Below are 25,584 nucleotides of genomic sequence, written 5' to 3'. Positions count from 1 at the left end.
CTGTGGCCTAGTTTCAGGAGTTATAGCTCACCTTGAAAACACAGCAGATTGTGTAAATGCACAAGAAAACTGTGTCTTTGTGTAGGAAAGGTGTGTTAGAGAGGAATTAAAGGGGTGATATGACACGGCTAAAAGGAATATTATGGTTTGTTTTAGATGTGATGTAATGTGTCTACAGGATTTAAGGTTAAAAACGCATTGTTTGTATCTCCTCTTTGCTCCGCCTCTCTGAAAGATTTTAAATAAAGCTCATGGCTCTGTAAAGCGAGGTGTGCTGTGATTGGCCAGTTCACCAGTGTGTAGTGATTGGTGGAATACTGCAAGCGTGTGAGGTAAGTGTAACGCCTCTGACCATATCTGGAACATCAGGTTCCTCTTCAGTTGTGCTGACAGGTACGCCCACCTTACTTGAGTCTACATTTGGGCGGTCTTAGTCAAATCAGACCACCACCTGACGTAGATTTGTGGGGGTGTGGCTACACGAGGTGTTTCAGGCAGGTCTGGGTGAGCGTTCGCTTTTACATAGAATGACTCTTTTGTTCCCACACTTTCATTTCTGCAATTTTACACGTCTAATACACGCATGGGCAACGTATAACACACAGAAAAACACGTGTTCACGCCATATGACCCCTTTAAGCTTTTTGAAAGTTTGGGAGCACCATTTAGTCTTAAATAAATCATACGTCATAAATAACTAAGAGAGGCGACGGACTGGTTGACTGTTTATGGTTGGCAAGTCACAAGCCAAGAAACCCTAAATTATGAACACAGGTTACACATACAGAAAACTCCCATACTTCAAACAGTACTACAGTAAATACTATATACTGCTACCTTATACGACTCTAGTATGTTATTCCACCAATATACTGTAATCACACATTTAGGATACAAACTCGAGGCTGCATTTGGGTTTACGCTGAGTATAATGATATTGCTTTGTAAAGACACATGACCCAGCATTCACCGACCCTCCGTCTTCTGTATTTACCCTTAAAATACAATAGTAATACATTATTTATCAACACCTACTGTAAGATGAGCACCCCACTTTTAATGCCGTCTCGTGGAATAATCAGATTCTAAGTGAAATGAGACAAACTGTACATCAATTTCTTTCTGGACTGGTGACCTCCCTTGAATATTAAAGGGAATAATCTCCATGGCAACACAGCAGCCACCTGACAACAGATGTATCTGTGATGTCAATGTAACTGAAGCATACCAGAACCACACACACACACACACACGCACACACACACACACACACACACGTCTTAAAGCAAAGCACAAAAATATCAGTATGTTTCTTGGGAATCAAACCCATGACTTGCCCATTAAGCAACACAAACATTATAAACGAGTAAAATAACACCAAAGCGACAATTCTATGTTTAAAAACTCAATGTAGAGCTTTTAATCTTCAAATATTGTCAACCTTATCATGCAAATATTGAACAGTAAATAAATAAAACCACATAAATAAACAAATGTAAACTGGCTTTAATGTTCTGCATCATGAAATGCGCACCCTTTAATCATATATATTCTGCTACATTCAAACTGCGTTCCACAACTTCTTGGGGTCATAAAAGTATCCATACACCACACTAAAATGTATTCAGCAATCAGCACTATTCCTTGAGGACCAGCCTGTTAGCTACTCAAAGCATCAGTGCGCCACCTGCTGTCTGAGGAAGAAAATTCTCCTTCAACTATAGTTTCAGATTCAGAAACAGATGAGATCTGGACAGAAGTATGACAAATACAGAGTTTGCAAACAAAACTAAAAAAGGTCGAGTATTTGGGGTGGTTGGGACGGTTAACGAATAATATAGCACGAGTGTGTAAATCCTATACATTATATCAAAAATAAATAATTTGCATGCATTGAAATATATGGCCATTTTTGGCTTGCATGTGAGAAATTGTGAATTGTAAAAAACTGCAGAACGTCCTGACATCCCGTGACTCGAGAACTGTGCAAGGTTAAAGTCCAGTGATTGGAGTGAGGTTAGGTCAAAGTTCAGAGTGCAATGCAAGTGCAAGGGTGTTTCAGACACACAGGTAAGATGCCACGGTTAATCTGGTGAAACTCCACCAACTGCAGAAGATCTGTGAAGAGTGTGACACCGTCATCCATTGTGTAGTACTGACGCACCTCCTGCACTAACTGCAGACACAAAGAATGAACAAAAAAGATAACAATTGTATGCATTTAGTTTCAAGCAGATTCCCAAAGGGCTGTAAAACACGTGTACCGATTCATCAGCGTGACACTTACAGGAATGATGAGGTAGTGTTTTGTCTTCAGTTTATAACACAAGGACAACACAAAGCATTGTGCGTGCTGCTGACTGTCGCGAATCAGAAACATCCTGCGGAGAACGATTCAAAATAGATAAAAACAACATAAAACGACAACTAAGAGAAAAAACAGACATCCTCCTTACCCGTCAACTTGACCCTGTTCCTCCAATAGCTTTTGAGCTTCGCTACGAGACACGCCCCCATGGAACCACGGCTGAACCCGATGAACCGCTATGGGTGTACAAATACAAAGCAAGAGTTTGTTTACAAAATGAGATAATGTTTTTAAAATGGTTCAAAAATCATGTTTTTATTGTGCTTTATTGTGTTCGTTAGCAGTATTTTGTGAGTTATTATGGCTTAAATCAAAAGAAACCAACTGCAGTTTGATTGATATTAACTGGAATGCACAATATGATTTTAGATTTTTTTTTAAAACCTAGTTATCTCATTTTGGAAGCAAACTCTTCAAATATACATAAAAAAATGGCATGAGATGATATAATGGAGTTCGTGCTGAATGACACTCACGGGAATGCTCGCGGGTGAACTGCGACCCCTGACTTGTGCTGTTCTGTAAACTGAATCGCAGAGCCTCTCGCTTCTGAAAAACAACAAACACCTCACTTTGAGAAAAACATTCACAGAGATCACAGTTAAACAAATGATTTAATCATAAAAATACACACACACACACACACACACCCGCCAGTTGTGTCCCTCCTCCTGCTCGGCGCTCTGGGCCTCGTGTGGGTTCTGGATCACCCGTCCGCTGTTCCCTGAGAAATCCATGGCAACCATCGACTCGTCTCTGTCTGTAAACTGATGAGGACAGAAGCAAGAATCACACACTAAACTGATTTAAAACTAGGGGCCTTCTGGTGTGTTTTGGGGGGCTCTTTGACGTTTGGTAAGCTCTAATAGAATTCAATGACATACTGCGGTGTTTCCCAGCCCTGGTCCTCGGGGCACACCCTCCAGAATCTTTTCGTTCTCTCCCTACATGAAACAGTTGATGAGCTGAATCGGGTGTTTTATATAGGGAGAGATCTACAACATTCTGGAGGGTGTGCCCCGAGGACCAGGGTTGGGCAACACTGACATACTGTATATAGATTTTTTTAATTGCTTTTAGAAATGCTGTATTGGGTCTTCACGTGTACTGTAACGTGTGCGTTTACTGTACCTTGGATTCTGGGCGTGGGTTGTTCACACTAGAACCCGACTGGGCGAGCTGGTAATTACACTGGAGCTGTTTCCCATGCTAAAAACACAAATACACATGCTCACAAACAAACAAACAACACACGTGGGACTGTCAGTTTGTGTTCCAAGTTTATTAACCTTAAACAATCTGAAGGCTGTGATCCAGCACGTTCGACTCGACTCGCTGTCAGCGCACATCAGCTTCACGTCCTGAGAGCGAAACCTGTCTTTCGAGGCCTAACACACAACACACATCTCTGTTGAAGATTATTGCATGGTTTTTTGAATGAACTCGTCGCAGCATCACGATCATTTACCTTCACACAGAAGACATGCTCACCCGGAGCACCGTGAAGTTTACGCTCGTTGAACACTGCGAACACATTCAGATCCTCCAAATCTGCGATGAACTGCAAGTGTCGAGGTTCCTACAGATATCACAACATTACACAAATGTGTGTGTGTGTGTGTGTAATGTAAAGATATTAGAAAGTGGTGAAGCATGTGTGCAGTACGACACCTTTGATTGGCCTTTGCTGGAGCAGTAGAGTCCAGAGCGCCGTAAGAAACAGTAAAGCCTCTTCCAGGACTTCTTTCCGCCCTCTCGCACATTAAGATACCCTTGGATCTCAGGACACGAGCCACTCTTTACCAAACTCTACATAGAGAGAAGAGGGTCAAATCATCGTGCCTGTGGCAGTACTTCTCATGTTTTTTATTAAAGAGTTAAAAGACATGATCAAAAACAATCAGCCTTCAGTATTCCATATTCCTACCTGCACCAGCTCTGATGACGTCATTCCTTTAGTGACATCAGCACTGTTGGAGATCATGTGGTCTGGGAAGAACAGCTGCGTAACACAAGAATGACACACCGATAAAAACAACACCACTTTCTTAATGTTTTAGTGTATAATGCGTGAAATCTGAGGATAACAACAACATGACTGAATCCTACACACAGAAGGAAATATTAAAAGACAAGGGAAAGGTTTCATACCACAGGTTTTTTGAAGAACTCGTACTTGGCGTAATTTTTGCGGAAGATGAGCTTTGTGTCGCCCTCTGGTGGCCAGGAGGACTGGATCTGTACCACACGCTCATGATCTTCCAAACAGCGCTCTGGAAAAACATGCAAGTCAGAATGCAAATGCACTTCATAAACACACACAGAGACACAGAAACAGAGAGTAACAAACAGCTCTTCATTTAGTATTCACAACAATGATAATCAACAATCCACCCGTTACGTTTCCGAAAAAAGTGTGACCTCGCGATGTGAAAATAATACTCGTGTTACAGCGAAAGCCTCAGTTACACATTGGTTGTGTCACAACACCGTGTTTTGCATATATGGTAACACCTTGTGGCTCTTTCAGAAAATAATGCGCAATTATACAAATACAATAAGATCTGAACATTTCATTATACAAGCAACAATCCTGACAGGCATCAAATTTAGGATAAAATGATGCAACACGAACGCGAAATGACCTAAAAACATCATCATTAAAATGTCAGTTTGTGCTGCAGTGTTTTGGACACGTATATAATCAATCCCTTTGAAACCGGCTGTATCAGAAAAACTTACCCAGACCCAAAGCAGAATGATGTTCTACGAGTGCCCAGCTCTCCTCATCCATACAGTGTGCCGCCTGAGCCAGCATGTGACACACGTCGTGTGCGGTTGCCCCTGACGACACCAAGACTGAACGACTGTGTGTACCATCCCCATACACCCTCAGAACCTGCACACGCGCACGCGCACACGCACACGCACACACACACGTCTGGTTTACTATCTCTGTGGGGACAGTCCATAGGCGTAATGTTTTTATACTGTACAAACTGTATATTCTATCCCCTATCCCTATCCCTAACCCTAAACCTAAAGATCATAGAACACTTTTTGCATTTTTAGATTTGTAAAAAATATTGTTCTGTACAATTTATAAGCTTTTTTGCCCATGAGGACCTCAATTTTGGTCCCCAAGGTGACACGAGTCCCCATGTGTTGGTGTGCATTCAGGTTTAGGTCCCCACCGGGATATACAAACATGAACACACACACATTACAATGATGGATGCTCTTGGTTTAATAAAGAACTGAAACACAGCACAAGTACGTTGACACAAATATAAAATAAACATCTTTATCTCTTTACATAAACAAACAGATACTCAGACGCACAAGAGAGAAAACCGTGTGTATCAAAGTCACTCACAAACTTTCTTTCTGCTTTCTTCTAGCATGGGCTGATGTTTGCACGCCTGTTGTGTCGTTCCGCTGACATGACTGTGAACTTATCGCCCTGTGATGTACACGTGTGCGTGCAAACATCAGCTTGTTTTTCCCCGCAGGCGGGCGGGCATGTCATACGCCTGTCACCTATTGTGACTATTAAGAACTGATACCGCCGCGGGCGGCTCCCTGTCAGTTTGTCATCGCTTAATTGACGTTCAGACAATAAACCATCCAGTCGGTCTTACATGCGTGCTGCTGTCGGACGCTTTCTCCCTGCTGCCGAGAGACGTGTTCAGCACGGGCGAGTGTGTCGGACTGCACAGTTCAGGAAATGGATTGGGAATTAACGGAGCAGAAGATGCCCCCCGAGACCTGACGCTGATAAACATGCAAACAGGAAAGAGAATTTATGAAGGAAATAGTCAACAACAGGAAGTTGAAACTGGATTTTGAATTGGCATCAAAAGCTCAATGAGGTGTTTTTGTGTTTTTCATCTGGCCGTTTACCCACAGTCACATACTAACAAAACCAGCAAGTGTGTTAAGTTACCTGTGTGTGTTTCTGATAGTCAGAGGAAGAGATCGAGGCGTCTGAAAGCTCTGTGATGAAGAACAGCTAACCGGCAGAGAATCGGGTCTGGACATCATCTCGGCCGATGACCTGCTAAACACTTCCACCTCTGACCTACAACCTTTGACCTCCATCACCGCTGCGAAAGAAGGACAAGGTTTCATTTGCATGCAACACATCAGCACGGCCAAAACATGTGACCACCTACAGACATGATTCACACACAAAACTATTTCCTACTCGGAGCGTGTCATAACCGTATTCAAAATTGCCAGTTGTTTGCCTGAGGTTCATGTCGCCCTTCCCAAAATAGATCTTTACTGGAGAAACAATCGACACGGCAGAACCTGCTTTACAGCCGTAGACAATCAAAGTGCTTCAGATTAATGATGCGCGCACGTGTCAGTCACACCTTTCTTTCTTTTATTCGCTGTTGCCGAAGGAGACGAAACTGTTGACTAGACGCTGGTGTTGACCGAACTCCTGAACCAGGAAGCTGGCACTGAAACTCAAGCGTGTGAATGGCGTAAACACAGACGTACGCACGGAAAACAAAAACATCACCTGACCTGACGCTTGTTGACACTTCAGCGAGGTTGTTTGAGGTTTCTGGTGTCGGAGTAATTAACCAATCAAATGCTCCTGTTTTTATTGTTCCAAATGAATAAACAGCAAAGGTTTGGTTTCTGTGATTGTGTTTCGCAGTAACAGACAGGACAGGTGTAAGGCAACATCAGCCACACAAACAAACACTGTTTTGCACCTGTCAAATTAAAGGGTGACATCACTCTCAGGGAAATAAAGCTCTATTGTGGACGCGAACAAGTCTGAGAGCTCTGCTTACATCACACAACAAAGAAGGTACACCACACAATCCACCGTTTCATGATGAGAGACGTGGACACTCGAGGATTTCTCTGGAAAGTTCACCAGGAACCAGTGAAACCATCAGTCCAGCTGAAGGTGGGATGGTCTACACATGACCGTGTGATGACAGGAGTGGCGTGATGGGAAATGAAAGCAGGCGGTGTCTTCGCATAACATGTGTTGCAAAACAAAGCTCTTGTTTACATGGTTTTGATTGGTCGTTACACTACCGAAAGTTTAATAGTTTCCCACACTGAAACAAATTGTCCCTAAACACACAATGCACGGACACAATATCCAGTCAGCATTACAAAAACTAACCATGGTTTAACTGTAATTAAACCATAGCTACTACACATTTATCATTGTCCCAACGCTTAACCATGTCCCGCATGAAAAAGTACTATACTTGAATATTTACTATGGTAAACTGTAGTAAAATTCCTAGACACCATAGAGTTTTAAACATTACCATATAGTAAAAAATAAAGTATGCTACAGTTGATCACTTCACTGTCATTAATACTTGAGAATACTGTACATGAGTACATGAACAAAGTGTAGTAATTGCTGTAATATACAACAAGTTAATACAGTAAGCACTAAAGTATGCTACAGTAGGCTATGTGTTCATGTGGGTGGCATTGGTAGTAATACTAGGAAAAAACAAATGTAACCACAAAAAATTGGTTACTATAAGTTTACTATCAAACCATGCTTCATTTTCAGAAGGCAAAATTATGAAGCAACTGGCACTAACGTTACATCAAATAAACATTTGTCGGTATCATAGTACAACACAACTTCGTCAAATGGTATTATACCGTATTTAAAATCGACTTAAATGACATAATATGGCAGTTTGTATCACGTTTATTTATCATACGTTCGGTATCATTCAAGTTGTAGTTAACGTTATGTCGCGCGGAAAGACTCACCGACACGCAGCTCGCGCTCTTCGGTACCAGTTTATCAGGACATCAGCAGAAGTGTGTGAGTGTTTGTCATTCAGCATGAGTAACATCGTCCTCACAAAAGTCAAACTACCAGTCGAGTTTCGCTTGAAAACACCTCAGCGGTAGGCGGAGCAAACGCGTCGACTACAGGTGCGCTGAAAACAGCCAGGTGAGCTCGCGCATGCGCGTTAACTGTGAGGTGAGGCGCCTATTTTAACACGTTCCGGAATAAGTAGCGGTGAACAACTACTCCTATATTTGAGTTGTTTAAAATATAACGTGCTTGTATAAAAAAAACGGAACGTTGAATAACTTGTTTACAGAAATGGCCAATGCTATCTGATTGACTTGTTTAGTGAATGGACGTCAGGAAAGATTATTTTAGAAAGACTATTTCTGTGTAGGGACATAAAAATGTAAGTCAACCTGTAAAACAAGTACGAAATGCAACAAAATTCTCAAAGAATCGTTCAATTGCTTTGACCTGGAACAGAATTCTAGAATATTAGATCTTGCTGACATTTATGACAAATATTCTTGAGAAAACACTTGAAATCTATTAACCATCTATTATGTATGGTCGAGGCTTTCCTAATGTGTACCATTGTTTTAATATTTACTTTTTTACCCAAAAGCGAAAATAAATGTAATTTTGAAATGTGTGTTTGGAGGGCAGAATTCACACAAATCTGCGTGATTTGAAGATACTGTAAATGCAATTTAACTTTAACAGATATAATCCCTGAGGCAACTAACCCCAGACTCCAACTAATGACCTCTTATTAGTAAACATATCATGTGTGTGTGAAGCGGAAAAGACTCATTATAGAAGTATCGGAATTAAAATTCCGTAAATAATAATTACAGTTAAACTACTTGTGCTTTATTGTAATATTCCTGTAAGAACCACTATGATTTTAAAGAAACAATAAATATACCAATGATTTTAGAAAGACATATTTTTACAACCCCTTTCAATTATGTTAGCCTACTTTTATTAATTGGAATAACATATCTTTTAAGAAAAGATTTTTTTTCTGTTTTGTTAGTCACAGACCTCAAAATAAACAAAAAAATTAATACATTTCAAGAAGACGTTAAAAAGTACACAAACGTAGATTTAATTTTTTTTGAAAATTGACCAATTTGTAAGCATACTTTTAAAGATCAAAGCCCCTGACCCAAACAAAATCTAATCAACATCTAGAAAAAATACTTCAAGATCAAATTCAAGAAGTTCAGAAACGTTCAGTGATGTCACAACCTCTACCAGTATTCAAGAACAAAACATAAAAGCAACACATAATATTTGATGTTTTTAATTCAAATCAAATCCAACAATTTGGTGGGGGAATGTTCAGCAGTCTGTGATTGTGCTTGGACTCTGTGAGTGTTCAGCGGGAAACCAGAGATCAGTCCACCGCTCCACTACCAACATCTGAACACATTCACAAATTAAAACAAATCTGAAAGCAGAAAATAAAACGGCACAATTTTCAAATGACTCAAAAGAACAATCAAGGATGGTGGTGCTGGTGGGGGTGTCTGGACAAATGACCCTGACCTGATACAGGTTACAATGCATTGTTTCCTAAAGGTACACAGGGCAGGTTTTATGTGTATTTTTAACACTATGTGATGGGTTATATACTCAGCATGCCCGTAATACTGAGGAGGATGGGGTTTTATTGCAGAGAGCAGTTCATTTCTGATAACCTTGGTTCTTTCTTTGCCATGTGAAAACCACGCATGGTGCAGTGTGCTGCGAGAAAACAGAGTCATAGAACAGTTTGTGAGGTGGAACGACGAGAGGAGAGGTGTGTGTATAAAAGGCACGCCAGGGTCATTCCCAAACCACAAACAGACAGAGAAGCCTTCATACACACATAAACACAATACATTCTGCTAACGTGCATATCAAAGATAAACGCTTTACTATGCACACCTAACACACACAAACACAGTCCGAGTCAGCCATGCCAAATCCTCAATGAGTGTAGGGAAGGACGCAGGGATACTGAGTTCAGTCAAAGTCTGGGTCAGCACTGTAGCTGTGTGTGTCTCACGCTCTCAAACACACACATCCACTCATCCATACAACGCGCGCACACACACACACACACACATTTGAAGACGGCAGACGGGTTCATTTCTGATTTTTCAACTGATTGGAGAGCCAGTCAAGCCCCTCGTAGAGCCCGTCGCCGCTGGTCGCGCAGGTGGCCTGGATGTACCAGTTACGATGACGGAGGGCATGAAGCCCGAGTTTATCTGTGATCTCAGCTGCATTCATGGCATTGGGCAAGTCCTGAGATAGACAGCAGAAAGTAAAAAACACAATAGGAATCACTCATTCATTTATTATTTATGCATCAGAGCCACAGATCTACTTTAACATGAATCATTTAAGGTAAACTAGCAGTTGTGCGCAAGTCTACATATAAGGCCCTAACCAGCAGGTCATTTAAAACCATGTTTATGTCTCACACCTGCAGACCGGTCACTCTTCCAATCAAAATTCATGACTACTGGACAAGAATTTTTTATTTTTGCAAATATCTTATGCTAATGTCAAATTAGATGAGATCTACAAATGGCACCTCTTGAGTAGTTTATATGAAGCCTACTTTTAATTGTATTGTAATCAGCAATAATTCATTAAACAATAAATGAACACAAAAAGTTAAGAATACTGTGGCCACTAGATGGCACATCTAAGTCATCCATACATTCCGCATGTAATAAAGGTGTTTGCAAATGCTGCATGTTGCATGTTTTAGTTCATTTAAATGTATGCATTTAGTAGAGACTTCAACGCGTTTATATTAGACAGTGACTAGATCGGCCATTTGTATAGCTTCAAGCCATTAAATCACGGAATGGCCTATTTTAGTCTCTGTATATAGATCATGTTATACTGTTAAGGCACATCATATAGACGTTTCAACTTCCAGACTCAGGATTTTCTGTATACGTTACAAATCGCTTTTCAGTTCCACACTTACTTAAAAATGAGTACCACAAGCTATTCTGAGTACCAAAACAGCTGTGTATGCGCGTCTACTTTTCACAGACTCTCTGGATACATAAAGATAACTCTCAAAATGATGTTCTGAATGAAGCGGTCGCTCAGCATTTATAACAAGCGTGTGCATGACATAGAGAGCGTTGAAAGGATCTTGTTGGCCCCAAACCCCCACCCCCCAATTATGTCACAAATTAAAATAAATAGAATTTATGCTATTTACGCAGGTGATCCCAGCGAGGTCAAAAAATACAGAAATCCGTATTTATAAGGAAAGATCACATGCCTGTGCGATATTCCAAGACAATTATGACTATAGAAACCCTAGCAATAAGTGCACTTGCACAACCGATGCTAGAGATCACAAACACAGTGATAACTCACCTGTTTGTTTGCAAAGACCAAAAGAACAGCATCACGCAACTCGTCTTCTGCCAACATCCTCGTCAATTCCTCTCTGGCTTCATTAACACGTTCCCTGTCGTTACTATCCACTACGAAGATCAAACCTAATACAAATAAACAGGAGTAGTTCGTTAGAAAGACGTTGATGTCATTGTCACCTCTTACGGTACTTCAGGAAAAAAGAAATTAAGCAGCTAGTCTGCAAAAACAAGCACTTTGGGCTTCAATATGATATCCAGTGGCAACTGTCCAATAAATCGCAACACAAAGTTTGTTGACTTAAAGTTCTTGTTTGCTTATTCTATCTTCTTCGCTGTCGCCATGACGTCTCATATACCTTGAGTGTTTTGGAAGTAATGTCTCCATAGTGGTCTGATTTTGTCTTGGCCACCAACATCCCACACCGTGAAACTGATATTCTTATATTCTACAGTTTCTACATTAAAACCTGCAAAACACAACACAGGAAAAGATGTTTAACGGAAAGCCTGAACTTTACGTACACATATTAAACATTCACAGCGACACATGACTCAACCGTAAAGTCAGCCAGCAATGTGGAGATAGGAACAAAGAAGATCTGTGCAGCAGGCAATACAAGTCAAGGACATTTCAAATGTTTGTGTTGAGGGTGTGTGGATCAGATACTGCACTACAAAACCTTGAAAGACAAATAAAGTCCTCAGACGTACCAATAGTAGGGATGGTGGTCACTATTTCTCCCAGTTTCAGTTTGTACAGGATGGTAGTTTTACCAGCGGCATCAAGACCGACCATGAGAATTCTCATCTCCTTCTTCCCGAATAAACCCTTGAACAGGTTCGAAAAGACGTTCCCCATGGTTCTCACTGCCAACATGAGAGAGAAAACACAAGATCATAAATGACATTTTGACATTTAAACAAGATGTATTTAAATCGTTGTAATAAGTGTGCATGAAAAAATGAAAAACAGAGATCTCTAACTTACAAACAATCCAGGCTTCAAAGCAGTTTTTATTTACATATCTTATCAATAAGGTAAATACACGTCTACCTAACTGGCTACATGCCTTAAAATAAGGCTGTGTTGTTTTTATACGATTTATAAAGATGAAATGCCATAAACCGTGTGCTATAAAAACATATGAGAATACAGACTTCTCTCTACTGTGAACACGTAGAAAAATAACCTTAGACATCTCATTAAGACTATTAAAAGTCACAAAACAATGAGTATTTGAGGAATGTGAGGGGTTTTCCTCAAAATAAAATAAAGTCATTTTATGGATCAACCATCTTTAGCAGATTAGCCAACTAGCTAACGTTACATCCAAGAGAAGAGATGCCAACAAGCGCATTGAATGACTAATTCCGTCATTTAAAATATCTATCTAAACGACTAAAATAGTTGTCGACAAGTGAGCAGGTATTTCGTGAAGACAATGAAATAAAATCACCTGTAAACGGGAACTTCTCGAGGTTTCTGTCTCCACTGCTTTAGCGCACCGCTGTCACTGCAAAATGGCGTATGCCTCAACTCAACCCACCGGCGTGACAGGCCCCGCCCACTTCAAATAGATGCCCAATCGTAGGAGGAGAGGAACGCGCAATCCCGCCCTTTAAGTGTAAAGACCAATCAGGATGAAAAATGAATCCGGTTGGATTTGGGAAATGAGGAAATGCTCACTTCGATGGATTGACACGCCTTGGTTAACGTGACACATCTCTGCTTCGTTATGTATTAAAGAAATACATTTCATTTCTCTTTATAAAAAATTATAAATCTTATCATCTATTTGAAATGTATAATCGATGTGTGTAAGATTAAGCGATTATGCTGGTTTTATGTACCGGCCAGTTTAAGTAATAATTAAACGTATACATGTAACAATAACAGTCAAGCCCTGACAATAAGGTCAGTAAAATACAAAAAAATATATAAAGCAAGAAATGAATCATTTATCCTTGTATACAAACATATAGTAGGACTATATGTGACCCGGCCTGGATCACAAAACCAGTCTTAAGTAGCACGGGAACATTTTTAGTAAAAGACAAAAATACATTGTGTGGGTCAAAATTATCGATTTTTCTTTTATGCCGAAAATCATTAGGATATTAAGTAAAGATCATGTTCCATGAAGATATTTTGTACATTTCCTACCTTAAATATATAAAAACTTTATTTTTGTGAGTGGATGGTCTGCCACAGTGCCATTGATTAACAACTTCAAAGGCAATTTTCTCAATATTTTGATTTTTTTGCACTCTCAGATTCCAGAGTTTTAAACGGTTGTATCTCAGCCAGATATTGTCCTATTCGAACAACTAATACATCAATAGAAATCTTATTTATTCATCTTTTGTAGATTATGTAAAAATCTCAATTTCGAAAAATTGACCCATAAGACTGGTTTTGTTGTCCAGGGTCACATATAGTTTCTCATACTAATTCAATAGTATGTCTTATATTAACTGTTTAATTGATCACATTAGGTCACTTTAGTCAAATTATACACAGCTCGCTTTACATACAGTAGAATTAACTGAACAAATGAAGCAAGTATTCTTAAGCCTAAAGGAAGTGGAATGGGATGTGTCTGTGTGTTCACTGAGGTCACTCTTGCTAGCGTGGCAGTGTTGAGCAGGTATCTGAATGTTCGTCATATTCCTGGAGCTCTAGTTTTCCATCTTTGACCCTCCAGTCCCAGCTGGGGCTTCCGTCAGGAGCGGGAACACACTGCAGCCACATGCCCGACTCACACACCTCTGTGTCTGGAGAGACCAGCCGCCCGTCCAGAGTGGCCAAACTGAAGACTCTCATTGATATCTGTGATACAAAAAAAGTATATTGACATTAACTACAGTTTAAATGACAGCATGAAAGATTCTAGAATCACTACAAAATACAAATTCTATCCATTTAAAGAGAATTCCCACCTGTTCGCTGATGCCTACAGCAACATGTCCGATTTTCACCTGAGGTCTCTCTCTGATCTTTAAACTCTCGCCACTTACATCTTCAACCCATATATCTACACCAAGACCTACACACAAACACACAAATCCAAGTATATACATGTAAGGGAACAATTTTACACAAATGTCTGTCCCGCCAAAGCTTGCAACAATGCACATTATGAAATGTGCTATAGACACATACCCTCAAAGTAACAAGACGACGTCTGATTGGTTGACACTGACCAGTCAACATTGAAGCTTTGATTATCTGTAGTGCTGCATGAGGAAAAGACCCCCGAGCTCAGATCGTCCGAGTCCTTGCAAGGAGGAACATGATGTTAGCTGGTTGCTTGGATTTCTTCAAATGCTATGATGTTTGTGTATGTGTTTACCTCCTCAGAAAGGTCTTGCTCAGAGTCACTGCGGCCGATAAAGGTGACAGTTTGTTGTTCACGAGAATCAGGTAATCGTGCATCTTTTTCTTCTGCAACAAATTTATATGAACATAAATTCCTGTTTTGACTACATTGGCCAACTCTTTGTAAACAAACCTTGGTTCAAAAGTGTATGTAAATGACAAACAAACTAGCTCATGTTATGCTTTACTGGTGAAATAGGGTGAGGATCCTGAACACAAGTAGACAAGCCTGTGTTGATACAGCATCAGTATTTTTAGAAAGTGAGTAATTTTGGAGATTAATTTAGAAATAATGCACTAAAATTGACAGATGGCTGTTGATGAAGCTCAACTAAGACAACAAAACACATCTCACCGTTCTGCATCAGTGTGACCGATTCTTCGTCTGAATCCGTGTAGGTTCCATCACTTTGCGGATGAGAATGTTTAGAGCGATAAAGCGTCTGGAGTTTCACGAATGGTTCCCACTCCTCCTGCGTCCAGTCGTTGCCCAGTTCTCTGAGACTCTCCAGATCGCTCTCCACCTCTTCATCGGTCTCTTCATCCTCCCCAAAGCTTCTGAACTCACCGTCAAAGCTCTCCATTTCTTCTAAAAGACGTCCTCTGTCATTTCCGCAACAATCTCCAAACACCACTCTCTTTTCTGTGACATGATCAGCCGTTACGTCAGTTTTTCTTTCTTCAGCGTCGCTTTCATCTCCACAGTCTCTGGTCTGCTCAAAGATCTTGACCGTGGCTACGTCTTCATCCCATACGTCTGTCTCTTCATCCGGTTTCACTGATGTGTCTTTTTCCACATTTCTCTTTGTTTTCTCAGCACCCCAGTGTCTCTCCGTCCAAATGCTCGTTTGGTCTCTGTTCAGTTCATTCATTCCTCCATCTTCCTCCCATTCGTTCTCCTCCTCTGAGTCTCTCGCTGCGGGGTCTGAATCATCCTCACGGGCCGCTCTTTCTCTCCATGTGCTGACCCAGTGGATTATGGGTGCAGAGAGGTTTTCCGGGACAGAAAGAGCCGTCGTTTTAACAGAGGATTCTGGGGGTTTTTGAGTTGCGGTGGTAGATGAGACAGATATGTCATACGAGGTTGGCCAGTCCTCAAATGTTGGTGTTAAATCTCGTCCGGGATCCGATAGCCCACACACTAAAGGTGGATGAAATCAAAGATTTGATTTAAGTTAGTAACAAGTATCTACACATTTAATTACCATTCAAAGTACTTGATAAACATTGAAAATCAGTTTGAACCTGTTCTGAGGGCTTGAACAGTTTTTTGCAGAAGCTCGGATGCTGAGGGTCTGTCTCTCGGCTCCTTAACCAGTCCTGCCTTGATGACATCACAGGTCAGGGGGTCACAGTCAGATGGGATCTCCCATAAAGGAGGGGGTTCACTCACAATCTATACAACACATTTGCAATGACACAAAACCTAGTTGAAAATACAGAGGAGGGAGGAGGAGGGTTCACCCAAAAAAGAAAGTCATTTATGCACAATCATGTCATTCCAAACTTTCTTTCTTGTGCAGAACACAAAAGAAGATATTTTGAGCAATGTTGGTAACCAAACAACACTGACCCCCATTGACTTCCGCTGTATGAACACAAAACCACTGACACATTTCTTAAAATATCTACTTTTGTGTTCCACTGATGAAACACTCATGTACGGGTTTTGAATAACATGAGGGTAAATCAATGATGTCAGAATTGTTATTTTTGGGTGAACTATCCGTTTAAGAGACTCTTCACCCTATGGGGTGGTTTCCCGGGTCCCAGACTAGCTTAAATGATAGAGGTGTCTTAATCGAAAACAACTTGCCCTGACATATCTTAAGATATATCAGTGTGTTTGTTTTGTCTCAAGATGCACAACGGTAATGTTTTATTGTAAAGTATGTTTTTAAAAAACACTTAAATATCCTAATTTAACCAAGGTCTAGTCCTGTCTTAAACTAATCCCTGTTCGGGAAACCGCCCCTACATATTTTTTTAGTTGTTTCTATTTAAGCATCCTCAAGAGTTTGTGATTACCTTCAGATAGAGTGGATGAGGAAAGCATCGCGTCCAGGGCTGATGTCCAGTGAGCATGTGCAGTAACATACAACAGCTGCTCCAGACATCTGCTTTAGCGCAGCGCCGATCCCCTCTCGCCACCTCGGGGGGCATATGAGACTCTGTGCCACGCAAAACATTACCTGCACACACCACACCACACACTCAACATGCTGTGATTTATAAGCAAGAAGGTACAGTATATGTGCAGTTGAAAAGATGGAGTGAGCGTGGTCACCTCTGAAAGCTTTGGTGCTGTGTCCTCCCTCACTGACGGTTTCAGAAAGCCCAAAATCACACAGGAAACACTGTCTGCCGTCTTCAGACAGCAACACGTTATCAACTACATTTGAGAGATTGAGATCATTGTATTAGATGTGGAAGATGTTTAAAAATGGCAAGCAACATTTCTGCTGTTCAACAAAATATAAGATCAAAAGCAAAAAGTTGGACATTGGAATAAACATCTCATTCACTTTCAAACGTTGACTGTTCCAAGATGGCGGAAATGCAGACGTGTTCGGAGCGTCGAATGTGCCATCTACGAATGCATATCTATGATTGAAACACCAACCACAAACCTTTGACATCCAGATGTACCACTCGTCTCATGTGCAGATGTTCAAGAGCCTGAACCACCTGAGAATGATAATAAAGAGCCAGACCTTCAGAGATTCCACCCCTCATCCTCAGCACCTGAGCTAAAGAACCTGCAAAGAGAGAGAGAGAGAATGAACTGGCACAAATCTCAACTTGCGTTGTAAAAGCATTCTGACCTCTGACCTCTTTTCAGATCCATAAAGAGCATGACATTGGGTCCTTCTCTCACCGCTCCATACAGCTGGAGAACATGAGGACCGCTCAGTCGACTCCAAGTTTCCACTTCCTCCCACCGAAAACTACACAGGGGGATCTTTACAAGAGCGAACACATGCCATCAAAGATCTCCAGTCAGACTTTTTGCAGCAGAATTAGATGCACAAACAAGATGTTCACCTTCTTGGCGGCACACGTGAATCCTGTTTGCTTGTCTCGTATGCTGAAGACATCTCCATACGAGCCGTTCTGGATGTGGCGGAGAACTGAGTATTCAAGACTCTCGCGATATCTTGAGCTCTTTGCCTGGAGAAACTGAAACGTTATGTGCAACATTACCATCAAAAAGACATCTTCGGTTGATCCTCTGAGAACAAATTTCATTTATGAATGTCCTACCTGCTTAGGGTGGAATAGAAATCCCGCATTTATATTAATTTTCTCGCCGACTTTCTCCTGTGTCGCTTCTTTAATCATCTCACAAAATATATCGGAGAAATGGCAGCGCTCGGTTTGAATAACAACACCCGACAGCTCCCTCAAATCCGGTTGGGAGATGATCTCATCCTCTGCATCTCTACAGACGTTTTCTACGGTGTCCGGTCTCAGAGCATCACGGGAGTCAAGACTTCCCTTGTGTTCATCAACTGATTCAAAGGGAATCTTTTGGAAGCCATGAACAGACGAGACATCAGGACTCTCTGAATCAGAGGTGTTGGTACAGTATGAGGATTCAGAGTCCCGGTCAGTGGTGCAGCATGAACTGTCACTCGATGGAGATGAAGCTGAACCCCACACGGCCTCAGCGATACTGCAGCCGTTGTCGGTTACTGCACTGCTCTCACAGTCCATGTCTATGAAGGTCTCAAAGTGAGCGGAAAATTCTGAGCCTGCTGTAGCTTGTGTACTACAAGCGGACGCGTCACTACTAGATTTATCTTCACTAGAGATGTAAAGATACTCAAGGTCCTGACTTAGTCCGTTCCAGACAGATATCAAGTCTTGCCCGTTGCTGATGTCGACTCTGGCATTGGGATTGTGGATATCACTGTCTGCTACAAAAGTAGAGTAAGAATCCAAGCCTTTGATGCTTTCTGCATAAATATAGGCAGAGTTTGTTTCCAAATGGTCAGAAAATGTGCTGTGAGACTCAACGGTTGAAGGAAAGTCCACCTCCAGTCTGTGAAGCCACAAACAGGACTTGATAGCAATGAATTCATGAGGACAATCCCAAAGACGGTCTGGGGTTTGAGGCTGAGATGGACGCTCTGTTGTGGAGGAGAACGGAGAGCGCTTGAAGCATCTTGAGGAACTGTTGTTTCTTGAAGCGTTTCTTCTCCTTGATCCAGCGTCCTTCAAGCCTTTCCGCCCATCATCATCTTCTCGCCATGTTCTCCTGGGTTTTCTTACATCCGTTCTGTGTTTCCTGTGATGTTTTCTGAAGGAACGAGCCGTAGCTTTTGTCTCTCGTTCAGATGATGTGCATGACGTGTCTGAGAGAGACCTGTGAATAACAAAACAGTGAAGTGAAGAAGGTAGTTACGGTAAAGGTTAATGAGGAGAATCACATTTACAGAGGAAGCTGAGGAGATGAGATGGAGTCTCAGTTTCAATTTACTGTATGTCTCAGATGTTTCTCTTAACATCGCTTCGGATAAGTAAAAACTGAAAGAAATGAGGCAATTGTTAATGTTCATGAAGAGTCTGGAGGTGTAAATGAATGTAGATTGTAGAGGTGAAATCATCTGAATTTGAGTAAATGTGATGAGAAATGTTTGAGTTCATATTGAGATCTTCAATAATATTGACTTTTGATTGCAGACGAGACAAATCTGAGCTCAGTTTGACACATTCTCTTCTCAAACTCTTCTGACAGACACATTTGTCAGATTTCTGACTCTCAGGAGAAATATCTGAGACTTACACTCTTAAAAATAAAGGTGCTTCAAAAGGTTCTTCGATGCCATAGAAGAACCTTTAACATCCAAAGAACCTTTCTGTTCCACAAAAGGTTCTTTGTGGCGAAAAAAGGTTCTTTAAGGCTGGAATACACTACAGGACTTTTAAAATCTGAACAGATTTTTTAAAAACTAGAAATCATACACTTGCAGACTTTTTGAACGTTTGGATAGAAAACAATACATGATCAAATCTGCAGACTGGCGCAGACTTTCTGCAACAACTCCAGACTGAAAATCTGGGCAAAGTCTGATCAAAAGTCTTGTAGTGTATTCCAGCCATTAGATTATGAAGAGGTAAGAAAGTTCTTTAAAGAACCTTTGACTGAATGGTTGTGGAACCAAAAATGGTTCTTCTATGGCATCGCTGTGAAGAACCTTTTAAGCACTTTTATTTTTTAGAGTGTAGGCAAAAGTTTCCATTTCCTCTCCATTTAATCTCATTGACACCTAGGAGAAATATTGATTCAGTTTTCTTATTGCATAGTACAAGCATCTACCTGTTGTTCGTGTAAGACTGGATGCTGCCGTCTTCTACACTACTACGGACACAGGTCCGACACTCGCCACCTAAAGTAGAAAGTTATGCAAAAATGGTACGGTCTGCAAAAACCCATGTAAATACCATCTGATTGGATTGCACTGAACCGTTGCCACAATACTGTCTCATAAATAAAGCGGTCTGTAAAGTCTCTTGAACCCACTGGCCTTTAAAGACACTGCCGCCCTCTCTCACCCCTCGGCTGTGCGTGTGATATTCCAGCGTCCTCCGTCTGAAGTTCCTCCAGATCTCTTGTCTGGATCACAGGCTGTTCTTCACACTCGCCGCCCGCTGTTGAGGCCGTCTCATTCAGCATGGACACCTCTGAATGAAACATGGTGGGTATGGCCATTCCTCCGTCTACACGTCTGAAACATGAAACACAAACAGGGGCCCATGAGAAGACCGGGGCACAGGATAGATGACGTGGTTTCCTAACCTTCCCCAGAAACAGGGTGTGGATGAAATAATTACACAAGCATTTTCATCCTACAGAGCCACTTCCTGACACAGATACACACGGACAGACGTTCACTGATCGTGTTGTGGATTCATTCAAGGGCAGTTGGTCAGTATATTAATAGCCTAGTGACATTTTGGCACAAAGCCGCATGCCGCCTCCTCGCCTGTCAGCTGTCTTAGTTTTTCTTTTTCGCACCGGATCATTTAATTAACAGAGCTCGACTTTTCTTACATTTGTTCTTTTTGCCTTTTACACCTCAGATCTGAAGATCTTGTTGAAGATCTTGACATTACCACTGAAAATTTTAATTCCACCTTCTCGGTAACGCTAGACAAAGTTGCTCCACTACGTTTAAAGAAGATTAAAAATGGCAGCCCCACACCGTGGTATAATGAACACACTCAGGCTCTAAAGAAAGCGGCCCGAAAAATGGAGCGCAACTTTAAGAAAACTAAATTAGAGGTATTTCGTACAGCATGGAAGGATAGTATTCGAAAATACAGGAAAGCCCTAATAACTTCTAGATCCGCCTACTTTTCATCACTAATAGAAGAAAACCAGCACAACCCTAGGTTTTTATTTAACACGGTGGCTAAATTAACAAAAAATAAATCGTCAGTGACTTCTGATCCTGTATATCAGCATAGCAGTGATGAATTTATGAACTACTTCACATATAAAATCCAAGATATTAGAGAAAAAATTATAACAATGCAATCAGAAGTGAAACCCCTGAACAAACTAACTACAGCGCCCTTAAGGAGAAAATGCAATTATTTTATACCGTAGATCAAGATGAGCTGTCTAAAATATTAGATCATCTAAATCAACAACATGCATCTAGACCCTATACCTACAAATCTACTGAAAGAGATGCTCCCAGAAATTATAGATCCTCTTCTTGTATTATTAACTCATCTCTGACATTAGGACATGTGCCTAAAGCATATAAGGTGGCTGTTATAAGGCCCCTTGTCAAAAAACCCCAACTCGACCCTAGAGAACTAAGGAACTACAGGCCTATATCGAATCTACCTTTCATATCTAAAGTTCTGGAAAAAGTAGTTTCAACTCAATTATGCTCCTTCCTCCAAAGGAATGACATCAATGAAGAATTCCAGTCTGGATTTAGAGCATGTCACAGTACAGAGACTGCTTTGATCAGAGTTACAAATGATCTGCTTTTGGCGTCTGACCGAGGTTGTATCTCGTTATTGGTGCTGCTAGACCTTAGTGCTGCATTCGATACCATTGACCACAGCACACTCCTACATAGACTCGAAAATTATGTCGGCATTAAGGGAATAGCTTTGAAATGGTTTAAATCTTATTTATCCGACCGTTTTCAATTTGTAGCAATAAACAATGAGGTGTCACGCAAATCGCAAGTCCAGTACGGTGTACCACAGGGCTCAGTCTTAGGGCCTCTGCTCTTCGCATTATACATGCTACCTCTAGGAGATATAATAAAGCGACACGGAGTTAGCTTTCACTGTTATGCTGATGATACTCAACTTTATATTTCCTCGAAGCCTCATGAAACACAGCAGTTCCATCGAATAATGGAATGCATAGTCGATATAAAAAACTGGATGAGTAACAACTTTTTATTACTGAACTCGGACAAAACGGAAGTGTTACTTATTGGACCGAAAACTGCTATAAGTAACAACCAAGAATACTGTTTAACTATTGACGGATGTTCCATAAAACCCTCGTCGTCAGCAAAGAATCTTGGCGTTCTATTCGATAGTAATCTGTCATTTGAGAGCCACGTCGCCAACACCTGTAAAATTGCGTTTTTCCATCTTAAGAATATATCTAAACTACGTCATATGCTGTCAATCTCAGATGCAGAGAAGTTAATTCATGCATTCATGACATCAAGACTAGATTACTGTAATGCACTGTTAGGTGGTTGCCCTGCAGGCTTATTACAAAAACTCCAATTGGTCCAAAACGCGGCAGCTCGAGTTCTTACACGTACAAAAAAGTATGAACATATTAGCCCGGTTCTGTCAACCTTGCACTGGTTACCTATAAAGCATCGCGTTAACTTTAAAATCTTGCTTATTACCTATAAAGCCTTACATGGTTTAGCTCCTCAGTACTTGAATGAACTCCTTTTGTATTACAGTCCTTCACGTGCATTACGCTCTCAGGCGTCCTGTCAGTTGGTAATACCTAGAATTTCAAAATCAAGTGCAGGTGGTAGATCCTTTTCCTATCTAGCGCCTAAACTTTGGAATAGTCTTCCCTGCACTGTCCGGGAGGCAGACACACTCTGTCAGTTTAAATCTAGACTAAAGACGCATCTTTTTAATCTTGCATACACTACTCTTCCATAATATAAATCTTCAGAGGGTTTAGGCTGCATTAGTTAGATCAACCGGAACCAAAAACACAACTGATGTACTTGTTGCATCAAAGAGTACAGAACAGTACTCTACTCTCAGCCAGTCTTGTCTCATTGTTCCAAGGTTACCACAGCGAGCAGGATGCAGTTCATGGCCTGACCTGATGGTAGAGCGGAGAATGGGAAGTGGGGACCTGACAAGAGCTGAGATGATAGAGCTGGATAAAGAAGGACGCGGTCTCTTGACATGTCTTCACCACAAAACTTCAAATGCTATTAGATTATTAATGATAATCTTAAACTATAATTTATTTTATTATTAAGTTTATTTATTTTATTTAGCCTTGTTGTGCAAGTTCTCTGGAGCTTGTGCAGAGGCAGCAGCTTTTGCCAGAGGGGAACTGGAATCCCCTGGTTGGGCCTGGGTTCTCCTGAGGTTTTTTTTCTCGATTAGAGTTTTGGGTTCCTCGCCACCGTTTGCATACTGTTTTTGCACTATCTGCCTGACCGGGGGGGCTGCTTTAGAATCTTAAAGTTTTACTTAATTAATATTGCATATAGGAATTTATTATCTGTTATATTTGACCTGTGCTTCTCTCTCCTTTATCCTAAATGTGTGCTCTCACTGAGCGTGTGTGTGTGTGCGTACTTGTCTGTGTACGTACGTGTGTGTGTGTGTGTGTGTGTTGTGTGTGTGTGTGTGTGTGTGGTGTGTGTGTGTGTGTGGTGGCATCCGTGTGTGTGTGTGTCTCTGTGTCTGTGTGTGTTGGTGCGTGTTGTGTGTGTGGAGTGTTTGTGTGTGGGTGTGTCTGTCTTCTGTGTTTTCAACCTTTTCTTGTTTTTGCAGGTACAACTTTGATTGTTTTGCTTGTAGTCAATGTGTCTCATGTACAGCTGCTTTGTAACAATGAAAATTGTAAAAGCGCTATATAAATAAAGTTGAGTTGAGTTGAGTTGAGAGTTGTGAATGCTTTCACGTGAGACTTTGTGTTTCTTAACTTCACAGTTCATCCTTTTTAACAAATATCTCGATGCCTTCTCTATCAACAGTATACACTTTCGAAGTTTACACGTCAAACAATACGATGTTTTTATTAATCGAAATCTCACAGACTATTTATTACACGGCTTGTTGGAATGCTTGATTCTGATTGCCGTCGCGACATTTGCAAGTTCGTTATTCCCAGATAACAACCTCTAAAACTAATAACACACGGTAACCCGGATGCAGCAAATCATTTTGACAGGTTTTTTTGACAAATTAAATATAAATATGTCTTTAATATATGTATAACACATTATACATTTACAATATATATATATATATGTCTTTTAATAACATACATGACATTACATGTACAAATGATTAAACCAAATTGCCTGTTTGTGACATTTGAACATCATTTCTTACCTTAAAACCAAAAGTACACAGCTTTTCCTCGCGGAAGGTCTGCATTCTATAATAATGAGCTAATGAAATATTTCAAATTCACATTTCATGTCCAGTTTTTTTCTCATGTGGCCAATAAACCTGTTGACATTCAATTTTTTTAGTAAAATCGGATTCAGTTGATCTATGATGTATTCGTTTACTAAATGAGGACAACCAAAATGTCCTCATGTCCTCATCTTACGTCATTATATCTGTGAGGTCATTTCTTGATCCTCACAACCACAATGTTGTGTTTCGATGCTTTATGGGACTTTTCATAGATAATGAAATAACCGAACCCACAAAATGTTCTACATTTTTACAAAGAAAAAAACACATTTTGTAAGATTTATATGTTGTTTTCTTATACATGTACACACACACTTTTAGCAAGGATTGCTTCAATCAAAGCAGACAGTTTTGGAACGAAAACTCAACATGGACAAATGATCCTGAACATGCATTTTAAAGTTATTGTTCTCAGTTTTGTCCTTTTGCTTCAATTCTACATGCACTGCTGGGGTGTCCATTCATGTGTTGTGTAAGTTTCCACATTCTGACACACAAAATGTCAACATACCAAAGGACACAGCCAGGAAAGAGCTCTGGAAATCTGGAAGCTTTCTCCAAAATGATCCTGTTTTCTTCCTCTAGTCAAACGCTTGCGAGATAGATTTTAAGCTCTTGTTTGGGCTCAACCGTAAAGCCAGCGGTGTTTAAGCCCGTAGGAGTGACACCTCACACATATTCTCTCCAAACTGTGAAACAAGATACCATCAGCCAACACACGTGTCCGTGTCGGCCTTTCTGATTGGTTCAATGCATCTACAGTCTCTCGTTTAAAGACAAACAACAAAGGGACCTTTTTATAAATAAGACACCATTTTAATCTGTTTTGTGTGTTTATCATTTGATGGAGATGTTTTTCCAAAACGTGTCAAAATTGACCACAGATATCCCATCCATCTGGATCTGGAACCCCAGCAACATGAACCAATCTGTGACCAGCATGCACCTTGGC

The 25,584-nt window shown here is 40.7% G+C and overlaps 3 protein-coding genes across 4 annotated transcripts; all 3 read right to left on the bottom strand.

The window, feature by feature from the left end:
* Window positions 1–1,335: 1,335 nt before the first annotated feature.
* Window positions 1,336–8,273, bottom strand: grb7 (growth factor receptor bound protein 7). 2 transcript variants are annotated; one of them, XM_057322547.1, is made up of 15 exons: window positions 8,141–8,273; window positions 6,315–6,474; window positions 6,010–6,142; window positions 5,111–5,267; window positions 4,520–4,641; window positions 4,296–4,370; window positions 4,040–4,177; window positions 3,837–3,947; window positions 3,658–3,756; window positions 3,500–3,577; window positions 3,007–3,135; window positions 2,845–2,917; window positions 2,457–2,544; window positions 2,288–2,381; window positions 1,336–2,176 (listed from the first exon to the last, which is right to left on the bottom strand). In XM_057322547.1, the coding sequence occupies exons 2-15, from the start codon at window positions 6,467–6,469 to the stop codon at window positions 2,030–2,032; spliced, it is 1,599 nt and encodes a 532-aa protein (XP_057178530.1). In that variant the 5' UTR covers window positions 6,470–6,474; window positions 8,141–8,273; the 3' UTR covers window positions 1,336–2,029. The 2 variants fall into 2 exon arrangements, with proteins under 2 accessions (XP_057178530.1, XP_057178531.1); XM_057322548.1 differs by having other exon boundaries at window positions 1,341–2,176; window positions 3,019–3,135.
* Window positions 8,274–9,461: 1,188 nt separating this feature from the next.
* On the bottom strand, window positions 9,462–13,149 carry arf2b (ADP-ribosylation factor 2b). Its single transcript, XM_057322800.1, has 5 exons — window positions 13,027–13,149; window positions 12,281–12,436; window positions 11,926–12,036; window positions 11,568–11,692; window positions 9,462–10,466 (listed from the first exon to the last, which is right to left on the bottom strand). The coding sequence occupies exons 2-5, from the start codon at window positions 12,426–12,428 to the stop codon at window positions 10,305–10,307; spliced, it is 546 nt and encodes a 181-aa protein (XP_057178783.1). The 5' UTR covers window positions 12,429–12,436; window positions 13,027–13,149; the 3' UTR covers window positions 9,462–10,304.
* Window positions 13,150–13,284: 135 nt separating this feature from the next.
* On the bottom strand, window positions 13,285–25,304 carry LOC130547116 (STE20-like serine/threonine-protein kinase). The gene is made up of 15 exons (XM_057322799.1): window positions 25,144–25,304; window positions 20,508–20,680; window positions 20,272–20,341; window positions 18,213–19,317; window positions 17,994–18,128; window positions 17,781–17,910; window positions 17,579–17,707; window positions 17,236–17,340; window positions 16,977–17,140; window positions 16,194–16,344; window positions 15,304–16,089; window positions 14,923–15,014; window positions 14,733–14,847; window positions 14,510–14,616; window positions 13,285–14,399 (listed from the first exon to the last, which is right to left on the bottom strand). Exons 2-15 carry the CDS (start codon window positions 20,662–20,664, stop codon window positions 14,196–14,198), a joined length of 3,450 nt encoding a protein of 1,149 aa, XP_057178782.1. The 5' UTR covers window positions 20,665–20,680; window positions 25,144–25,304; the 3' UTR covers window positions 13,285–14,195.
* Window positions 25,305–25,584: the final 280 nt, after the last annotated feature.

The sequence above is a fragment of the Triplophysa rosa genome, linkage group LG23 (genome assembly GCF_024868665.1).
Source record: "Triplophysa rosa linkage group LG23, Trosa_1v2, whole genome shotgun sequence".
Lineage (NCBI taxonomy): Eukaryota > Metazoa > Chordata > Actinopteri > Cypriniformes > Nemacheilidae > Triplophysa > Triplophysa rosa.
This window is presented reverse-complemented; position numbering and strand designations above follow the sequence as displayed.

Excerpts from the sequence above, each read along its gene's own strand:
- arf2b (XM_057322800.1), bottom strand. The coding sequence starts at position 12,428 with ATGGGGAACGTCTTTTCGAACCTGTTCAAGGGTTTATTCGGGAAGAAG. Across the intron at positions 11,693-11,925 it reads TTACTTCCAAAACACTCAAG|GTTTGATCTTCGTAGTGGAT; the intron begins GTATATGAGACG and ends TATTTGTATTAG. Across the intron at positions 10,467-11,567 it reads TGGTCTTTGCAAACAAACAG|GACTTGCCCAATGCCATGAA; the intron begins GTGAGTTATCAC and ends TGTCTATCTCAG.
- LOC130547116 (XM_057322799.1), bottom strand. The coding sequence starts at position 20,664 with ATGGCCATACCCACCATGTTTCATTCAGAGGTGTCCATGCTGAATGAG. Across the intron at positions 17,141-17,235 it reads CAGCACCAAAGCTTTCAGAG|GTAATGTTTTGCGTGGCACA; the intron begins GTGACCACGCTC and ends TGGTGTGTGCAG. Across the intron at positions 14,848-14,922 it reads AGCAAGACCTTTCTGAGGAG|GACTCGGACGATCTGAGCTC; the intron begins GTAAACACATAC and ends CCTCCTTGCAAG.
- grb7 (XM_057322547.1), bottom strand. The coding sequence starts at position 6,469 with ATGGAGGTCAAAGGTTGTAGGTCAGAGGTGGAAGTGTTTAGCAGGTCA. Across the intron at positions 4,371-4,519 it reads AGTTCTTCAAAAAACCTGTG|CTGTTCTTCCCAGACCACAT; the intron begins GTATGAAACCTT and ends TGTGTTACGCAG. Across the intron at positions 3,948-4,039 it reads CCAGCAAAGGCCAATCAAAG|GAACCTCGACACTTGCAGTT; the intron begins GTGTCGTACTGC and ends TGATATCTGTAG.